The 9236-nt window shown below is 42.3% G+C and overlaps 1 protein-coding gene across 1 annotated transcript in view; it reads right to left on the bottom strand.

The window, feature by feature from the left end:
• Sel1l (SEL1L ERAD E3 ligase adaptor subunit) overlaps positions 1–9236 on the bottom strand; it is a 34983-nt gene that overhangs the window by 19482 nt on the left and 6265 nt on the right. The window contains exon 3 of the mRNA XM_023703812.1: positions 8242–8467. Within this exon, the coding sequence (XP_023559580.1) occupies positions 8242–8467 (226 nt within the window). The remainder of the gene's footprint in view (positions 1–8241; positions 8468–9236) is intronic.

Raw genomic sequence — 9236 nt, 5'->3', positions numbered from 1 at the left:
AAAGAAGGTTTGACCTTTTAGTTTGCTAACATGACCCCAACCCACACAGGATCTTTATGATTAATTTTGTGCGTCAATCTGGCTGGGCCTAAGTGCCCAGATAGTTAGTCAGTTATTATTCTGGATGTTTCTGGAAGGTGACTTTTACATGAGATTAACATTCAGATTTGTGAACTTCAAGCAAAGCGAACGATTCTCCATAATGTGGTGGACCTCATCTAATTATTTAAAGACCTAAACAGAACAAAGATCCTGAACAAGACGGGATTCTGCGGGCAAAGCACCCATGCTTCTGTTTCTCAGGACAGCACTAACACAAGATCATATTAAATGAATTATTCTGCAATATGCCATTTCTACTTAATACACCACTGACATTCTTCTAGTAGGCTGCGGGTAGGATGGCAGTGCTCTGGTGGCATCTTCTGGGTGGCTCCTACTTTTCTTTGGTGGCTCTCCTCATTAGTACAGCAATCTCCAATTTTGTGGGACAGACATGAGCACGAGGCTATTCTATTGAGGGGTGAAACAGTGAGGAAAGAAAGAGCTGTAGCTACTGGAGACAGGCCCTGCACTGCATACCCACAGAGCTCTAGTTACACCAGCCAAATAAACTCCGGTTTCTGCCTCTGCTTGATGGACTTTGTTACTTGCAACCAATGTGTTTTCAAATGACTACAAGTATTGTGTAACAGGGAACACAATACTGTAAGTCATTCTGGTGGCCATTTATTCACTCATTCATTTCCAACAAGTGCTGAGATGACATGTAGAAAGGTAATCCAGGGGCTGGGGAGATAGCTCAGTAGAATAAGCACTTGCCTTGCAAGTGCAAGGGCCAGAGTTCAATCCCCGGTTCTGGGGGGTTGGGGGAAAGGTAACCCACCAACCCTGGTATCCTTCGAAAGGCTTGGTAAACTGGGGTCTTGGTCAGTATTAAGAAACTTTGAGTTTTGGAGTTCCCAGTATGCTAATTTATAAAGGTGACTTGCTTTCCCTAAACAATTTGTATAAACAAGTAGTTTATACTCAAGACTTGTTTTCTTCCGGGAATGTACAATATTGGTATATGCGAGGTAGACTGTTTGATTAACTTGGCCCTCATCTAAAACCCCAGGCATTAGGTCTCTGCACAGCTTCTCTGGTAGGCAGCTTCTCACAGGAGTTATCACACGTGGCTGCTGGGGTCAGAGTATTTCCTGTGGGACTCCCCTAGGAGGGCTCCTGCTTGGAAATGTATACCTTGTTCCTTCCAGACTTTGCCCCAAGGACCTTACCCTTTGCTGACTGCTTTGTATACTTTCACCACAATAAATCATAGCCAAGTCCTGTAATTTCTTCTAGAAAATTACCACCCCTTCAGGTGGTCTTGGCACCCTTGCCACCCTGACGTAGGTGGCACCAGAAGTGGGAACTGAAGGATTCTCATTCACTGGCATACATAAAAGCACTATTTTGTAAAAGGAAGGATAAGGGACGGGGTATGGATGTTACAGATGTGCTTGGCGTCCTGGTGGTTATGGGAACAGCTACGAGGTGATGGCTGAGCTGCTGTGCGATATGAGAGGTAAATCAGAATGTGAAAATGACAGCTCCAACTCCACGAGAGCTGCTTGCTGGGTCTCCCGGCTGCTTTCGGCCATGCTAGCTAAACTGACAAGGAAACTGCAGCCCAGATGGTACATGATGTTTGGTTGCTGTTCCATTCTCCAACGGGTCCTAAAATTCCCAGGCGATGCCAAAAATGTTAGAAGTTGGCAATGCTATCTCCTCCAAGTTGGGGGCAAAAGTGAAATCAGTTCCCAAGGCTGGAGGACAAATCTAAATAATTGATTATTTTTTTTAAAAAAGGTGTTGGGAGGTAGCACTTTTCCAGCCTGGCAGCTGCTGCTGCTGCTGCTGCTGCTGCTGCGCCAGCTGCCTCCCTGCCTCCTCCACTGCCTTCCAGCCTGGATCTCCCCTGGCAGTCCTGAAATTACCAGAGCCAGAGCTGAATTTACTGCTGTAGTTTACTTACTACAGAGAGAGAAAAAAAAAAAAGAGATTCTGAATTTTGTGGATAATACATCTGGGTATCTGGAAAAAAACAAACAAAAAACCAATACAAAATGTTAAGTATTTATAATTTTATAAATGCTAAAGGAACTGTCATGATCAAAGTAAGCTGCAATAAAAAGTGTGTTAGTGGGATATACCCTCACTGTTTTTTACTACCACTAGGCAGGTGGAATTTAACCAGGGAAAGTCGCTGTAATGATGGTTTCTGCGATGCAGGATAGATTTTCCTGTATTGGAGCCTCGGGAAAAAGGGAAAGAAGAAAGCAGGTGATGAACTGATGGAGAAATGCTTTTGGACTTTTAAAAAAACTGGTTTTAGGTTGCTAATGAATTCTTGTAATAGCTGAGGTTCTCAAAGGACAATGACTTTCTAATGTAATGAGCCCACATGTGAGTGGGTCAATGTGCATTCTAAGATTGGTAAGACAAGAACAACTCACGAAGACCTTTCTTACTACTGGGGCTTGCTGGCATTTCACTTCTGTTGCTGCTGAAGACAGTCTCTCACTGTGTTGAATCTTTTTTTTTTTTTTGGCGGAACCGGGGATTGAACTCAGACCCTTGCGCTTGCTAGGGAAGCGCTTATTCCACCGAGCCATCTCCCCGGCCCCTGTGTTGAATCTTGAACTCACAGACCATAATCGCCGGGCCTGAGTCTGCCTGAGCTAGAACCTAACGCTGCTGGTACAGGCTTCCGTCTCAGTGTGACCCGCGCCGGGCTGAATGAATACCACGGCTCAACGAACAGAACTCGGGCTCTGCAACCTCGCACACGTGGGACACCTGCCCTGGAGCCCTCACAGGCCAACGGCAACTGCATGTTGCTCTGCAGTGGGCCTACCTGAAATCCCCGCTGGCTGGTGGACTATTTCTGCTACAGTGACTAAGAGCATTCTGAACTTGTGATTACACACTGCCTAAAGCTGCAGGCTGGGAGAGGGGTCCTCCCACGGACTGTGGCCCTCTCCTCCTCTGGGCAGATCGACCTGATTCCCTTTGGAGTTGCCTCCTGTATCTGCTTTCCCAATAAGTTGGGGTTTGCAATAATGGACTGACAACCACACTTGGCTTTTCTTAGGCTACATGCACCTCAGTGAACTCTGATTAAGTGTGATCTTCCTTAGAAAGGGACTGGTCTTTTCCAGGCTGCCTGCTGGATAAATGGGCATGGTGACATGGGTAGGAGGATATGCAAATCCTATTTTGAACGTTTCTGAAAATTTGAGATTTTGTTCTGATCAATTTTTGAACATGATGTCTTTCTGGTGAGGGTGCATACACACACATTTCTGTGGAGATGTTTTGTCCCTTTGGCCAAGGCTACCCCCCTTCCCACCAGATATAAGTTTGGAATGGAAACACTGATTTTTGTAACATTTTGTAAAAATATATGGAAGCCTCTGCATCTGGGAAGAGGAAGCAAGAGGACATCAGTGATCTTTGATTTTCAGAACTGTTTTGGGAAGCCTCTACCTCTTCCTAAAGGAAATCTCTGAGTAAGCCTTTGCAGGCTGCTGAGAATGACACTGCTGACCATACGATCACCTGACAGGGCTGACTGTGCTCCAGCACGAGGCGGCCCAGCTCCTCCATTATCCACGCAGAAAACCTGCAGCTGTTCAAACTCATGAGCTAGATGAAGAGGTCCTGGACAGCAAAATCATTTGGAACCAACTGACAGTCCTTCTGCAGCCAAAGAATGGATTAAATTATTTGGGCTGCTCATGGCAGGAGGCCACCTGGTTTCAGCTAATGTATGTCCACCTTGTTTCCAGGACTGCCATGCATACTTTCTGGGACAGAACTCTCATGATACTGTCTCAGTCTCGGAAGGCTGGCCGGTCAGCTAAAACCTATTGGCCACAGTAATATTATACCTAATTAATGCTCTGAGCAAAAAACTTCAGGAGAAAGGGACAGCCAAATAGCTCAGTGAGTTAAAGCGCCTGCAAGCAGGCGCAGGGGCCAGGGGTTCATTCCTGGGCCTGCCATGCCAGCCCCATCCCCGGGGCATGCTGAGATGGCAAATGAGACTGGGCATGGTGATGCACATCTGTAAACCCAGCACTTGGGAGGCTGTAAACAGGAGAATCATTGTGAGTCCAATCTAGTAGTGAGACCTTGAATACTCTGTAGATCCTTCCCTAAAATACAGGAAAACAAAAAACAAAAAACAAACTTTAAGAGAAAGCCACGTGGCTTTTTTTTCCTTTTTCATTTATGTATTTGTTATAGGGTCTCACTATGCAGCTCAGACTCATAGTGATCCTTCTGTTTTCAGCTTCCCCAGCAGTGGGATTACAGGCATGCCTTACCATGCCTGGACTCTGTCACCTGGCTCAGCGCACCTCAGGAGTGAACTCTGGTCACTGCGCTTGCCAAAGCAGGCACTTAGTCCCCTGAGCTATCTCTACAGCCTGCCACCTGGCTTTTTAAGAAAGACCTATTATGATGAGTAGGATTTACTTTAACAGCCTTCAGTGCAGGACTGCTGAAGGGCCCAACTGAAACCAACACAGTAGGCTGGCTCTTGGGTCTTACTGGTATGCTACTTTTGCTGTAAAGATACCTTGGCCAGTGATAAGGGGGTAGCCTGCATGGTGAAGAGCTAACACAGCAGGCCTTAACTTCTGTCCCAGAAAAGGCCTACTTGCAAGACTGCTCCTTGCTGGCATCTGTGAAATTACTTTTCTGGCGAGTTCCCACAGTCCTGTAACAGTGGTTCACCCAAGCTTTGCAAACAACTGGCTTATGCTGAACACCTGCTTTCCTTCTCAGAGACTGCAATTTGGGTGTGTGTCAGGCAGAGGGTGCCAGCTTAACCAGCTCTCACTAAAAATCCCAGCTATGGGGTCTCTGGTAAGCTTCCCTGGACAAGACTGTGACATGTATTGTTGTAAATTGCTGCTTTGGAAATTAAACATGTCCCCTGTGACACCTCCATGAGAGGACCCTTGGAATCCTGCGTCAGGTTCCCATTTTCCCCTCTCCTTTGCTGATTTTGCTTTGTATTCTTTCACCATAATCAATCATAACTGTGAATATAAGCACATGCTGAGCACTGTGAGTCTTCCCAGAGAGTGATCGAAACTGGCGCTGTGGTCTTGGGGACTCTAACACAATTGAGAATAAGTATGAAATATTCAAGAGAAAGTAAGACGGCAAACATGGGTAAAGTCACGTGAGTGGAGTGGCAAAAGTGAAGGTGGAGAGGCAGACAGGGCCTAATCACATAAGGTCTTACCAATAAAGGTAAAGAGTTTGGATTCTGAGTATGACAGGAAGCCACGGGAGGCTTCTGAGCAGGAGGGTGAGTCAGACCTCTGTTCAAGCAGAACAGAAGGAAAAAGAGTGCAAGTGGAGACGCTGCATAAGAAGTTCTTAGGTATAGGAAATTCTTCAGTTCTCGAGATTTTTAGTAAAGAATCTCAAGTAACAAATACAGGAGGAATGACAGAGTTGCAAAGTCACCACTTTGCAAACAAAATGAAATAGACGGTGTAGAAGATACACATAAATAGCTGCCAGAATTGCTAGGCTATAGGTGAGTGAGCAACTCTGGAATGGCTGGCCTGGTGTATTGGGCTAACACCATTTGCTTCCACTGAAAAAAATCTTTATGTCAGTACAAGTGGGACAAGCAGATGCTATATGCCTCCTAATGTAATGCAGTAAGAAGTACACAATGCCATCTAGGAAGCAATTCTCAATAAAGGGATAGAACCTAATCTGCCCATGCTTTTAGAGCTTACTGCCTACTTATAGAAGATTCAGTACACAGCAGAGTAAGTTAAATAACACTGCACTACAGGTTAGCTAGACTCAAAACATGGGAAAATGTACAGCAAAAGGTCACTATTTCCTTAACAAATAAAATGAGACTTTAAAAGGGCAAGAGAACTATGTAGATTAAGAGAAACTGCAGATCTCAGCTTGGATACTGGATTAAGCAAATCATTATGAAAAAATACCTGGAACAGGTAGGAAAACCAGACAGACTGGGTATTAAGTGATAAAAGAATAAAAGCTAATTTTATGATTTTGTTGAAGAGAATTCTGGTTAAAGAACATGTAGAATGTGCTTTAAATTACTCTAGGAGAGGAAAAAAGGGCAAGATTGTGTGGTGTGATAAAAATGAACTGAAATAGCAGAATACTGACAGCTGCTGAAGCTGGGTGACCAAGACTTCTACTTTTATGAGTGTTTAAAAATCCATATTAAAAAATAAAAAGGAATGGATTAAACTAAAAGACTTAAGAAAGATTTTAAAAATAGTTAATATACGCTGGGTCAAGGTATAGGAAGAGTTTCCAAGAAAGCAAATAATTAATTTTCTGAAGAATGTAATAATATGTATAAAATATTTTCAGAAATTTATATTCACTTGAGAAAATTTACTTCTAAAAATTCTTTTCTTTGCAGAACTGGGGATTGAACTCAAGCCCTTGTGCTTGCCAGGCAAGCACTTATTCTACTGAGCCATCTCCCCAGCCCACTTTTCAAAATTCTAAGAAAAATTTCAAAGATGTGCATGAAGGTATATTTAAAATGATTTCCCAGGAAAACACTACAAAATAGTCTGTTATGCTAAATTTACACAACTTTTTATAGCCATTAACCAATAAATCATAAAAGGAAAAAAGTGTTCACAGTAAACTGCTAAGTGCAAAATGCCAGACATAAAATAGAATATATGTTTTGGCTGAATTTAAGTTTCAATTTTTTCTTCCCTTTTTTTCCTTAAATTGATACTAAAGATTGAGCCAGAGCCTTTGCACTGAACTACATTCCCAGACAGGTAAATATAATGTTATGTTACAACACTAATTATATATTATAATACATATTATTATATATTAATAGTTGAGGCTGGCTCTGCACTCGCTATGTGGGCTTGCCCAGGCTGGACTCAAGCATGAGTTGGTCCTCCTGCCTCAGCCTCATCAGTGCTAGGATTACAGGTGTGTGTCACCATGCCTCCTCTCAGGTTTATATTTTTAATTTGGGACAGGGTCTCACTAAGTCATGAAACTGCCCCTGCAGTCTGAATGTACAAATCTCTTGTAGAATTCTGGGATTACAGGTGTATGCCTGGTGCCTAGCCACAAATCAGTTTTCTTAAAATTAGCCATATATCTACAAAAAAGCCTGTAATGAGTATTCTTCATGAGGTTAATAGTTATTATTTTTAGTTGGTAGGATTAAATTACTTTTAGTTTTTTAAAGATGGCTTTTCTATATACCAGTATGGCACATTTGCTGTAAAAATTTCAAAGATGTAAACATTCAAGCCTCGACCAAATTCTATTTTGTTAATAATGAAATAGTAAGTGGCCACAGTGGCAATCTTTGAGACAATAAAAAGGATGGTAGACAGATACATCAACATATTTTTATTTTTTTTTATTTGTGTGTGTGTGTGTGTGTGTGTGTGTGTGTGTGGCCAGCTCAGCCCACCAGGGTGTGTGTGTGTGGCCAGCTCAGCCCACCAGGGGGCAGGGCTGGCTGGCATGTGGTGCTGGGGATTGAACCGCGGTCCCCGTGATTTGCTAAGCTTGTTCTAAGTAGGTGCTTTAGACCACTGAGCCATCTCACCAGCCCCTTTAACATATTTTTAAAAGGACAGGCCTTTGGGACACTATTGTTAGATCTGCTTTTGAATTTAAAAGAAGTGGTAAGAAAGTGAGAATTAGTAAAGGATTAAAGTTTGTATGCTTACATAAATTTCAAATGCAGAGGTGTAAAACAACTAAATCAAATTACAGTAATGATTAAACAAGTTCTTGCGGTAAAATCCTAACATAATTCTGAAAATGTCCTAAATGGCATGTTAGAAAATTCTTTCTGTGCTTCTACTTTGTGTATTACTGACAAATTATTTTTAAAAATTTCTCAGAAAGAAATTGACACACTGGTATCCAAAACGAAATGTCAGGGTACTAACATAGCCCATGTCCAGTCTTATCTAATTCAGCTCATGTAAGGCACGTTAAATCTGAGAGGTAAATACTAAAATACAGGAAAACCCATAAAGCAGAATTCCATAGAATTCCGCGTGGTTAATAATCAGTAAAAGCAGTCTTAAGCAACACACTCAACGGTCTTCTTCTACACTCACTAGTTTTAAACTTTCAGCAGTCTCTTTCCTACGTCAGGCAGAGCAAAGAAAACACGCAGACTACCTGGTTTCCGTACTTTCCTTGGTTCTTCATAGGCCTTTTCTGGATTTGGAGATTCCAAAAAGCTGATTTCCTCTGGGGCACCTTCCCCATCCGGGCTCTTGAGGCCGTCTTCCTCTTCCTGAATGGGAGATTCCAATTCTGATTCTTCTGAATCAACAAATATCTGACCAGCAACTACTCTGCCTGCTATGGTGTGGTCCTTTACTGATTCATCTGGCAAAGAAGTCTGAGAATATAAAGTACTTTTAGTTATCAACAGTACCAAGGTTCTCTCCAGCTCAATTTGACTATTCTTTTTACTAAGCCAGTAGTCTCCTTCAGCTCCCGGAAGAGTCGCATTCCCTCATCTCTACAGGGTTTACTTCGTGTAAGCCACATTTCTTTATCATCTGTTGAACTCTTCCAACTTCAACTTAGAAGCTACTTTCACCAGGAGGTCTTCTTCAGGAAGGGTCAGGTTCTTCCTGTACATGATCTAAGCCCTATGATACCTTTGTTACTATAACTGCCTATCTTTATCTGTATTCCTACCAACCCAGAGATTACAGCTTATAACTAAGCAATCTCCTGCCAGAAGAATCAGCCTTATGTAATTTTTTTTTTTTTTTTTTTTTTTTTTAGGGATTGAACTCAGGCCCTTGCGCTTGCCAGGCAAGTGCTTATTCCACTGAGCCATCTCCCCGGCCGAGCCTTATGTAATGTATTAATTATTGACACTGTCCTACTAATCAGTTTTGAAACTGTTTCACTGCTATTTGTTTCTCAATAAAATTGTTTTAAAAAATCAGCCTTATTTATTCACTCAACTGATAGGTGCATTAACTGCTTAGACTTCTTTTTAAAATTTATGTGAATAGAAACAAATGGCACAGTCTTTAGAAGCTGGAGATGAAACTCAGGCCCTTACTGAATCAGCCAACATGCTCATGGAAATATTTGCTATTTTCTCTCGTTCTTTTAATTTTGGTTTTGTTTTTGCTATTTTTACAGATCAG

Source organism: Octodon degus, unplaced genomic scaffold (genome assembly GCF_000260255.1).
Source record: "Octodon degus isolate 3935 unplaced genomic scaffold, OctDeg1.0 scaffold00007, whole genome shotgun sequence".
Taxonomy (NCBI): Eukaryota; Metazoa; Chordata; class Mammalia; order Rodentia; family Octodontidae; genus Octodon; species Octodon degus.
Note: the sequence above shows the minus strand (reverse complement) of the source record. Positions and strands in the feature narration are given on the sequence as shown.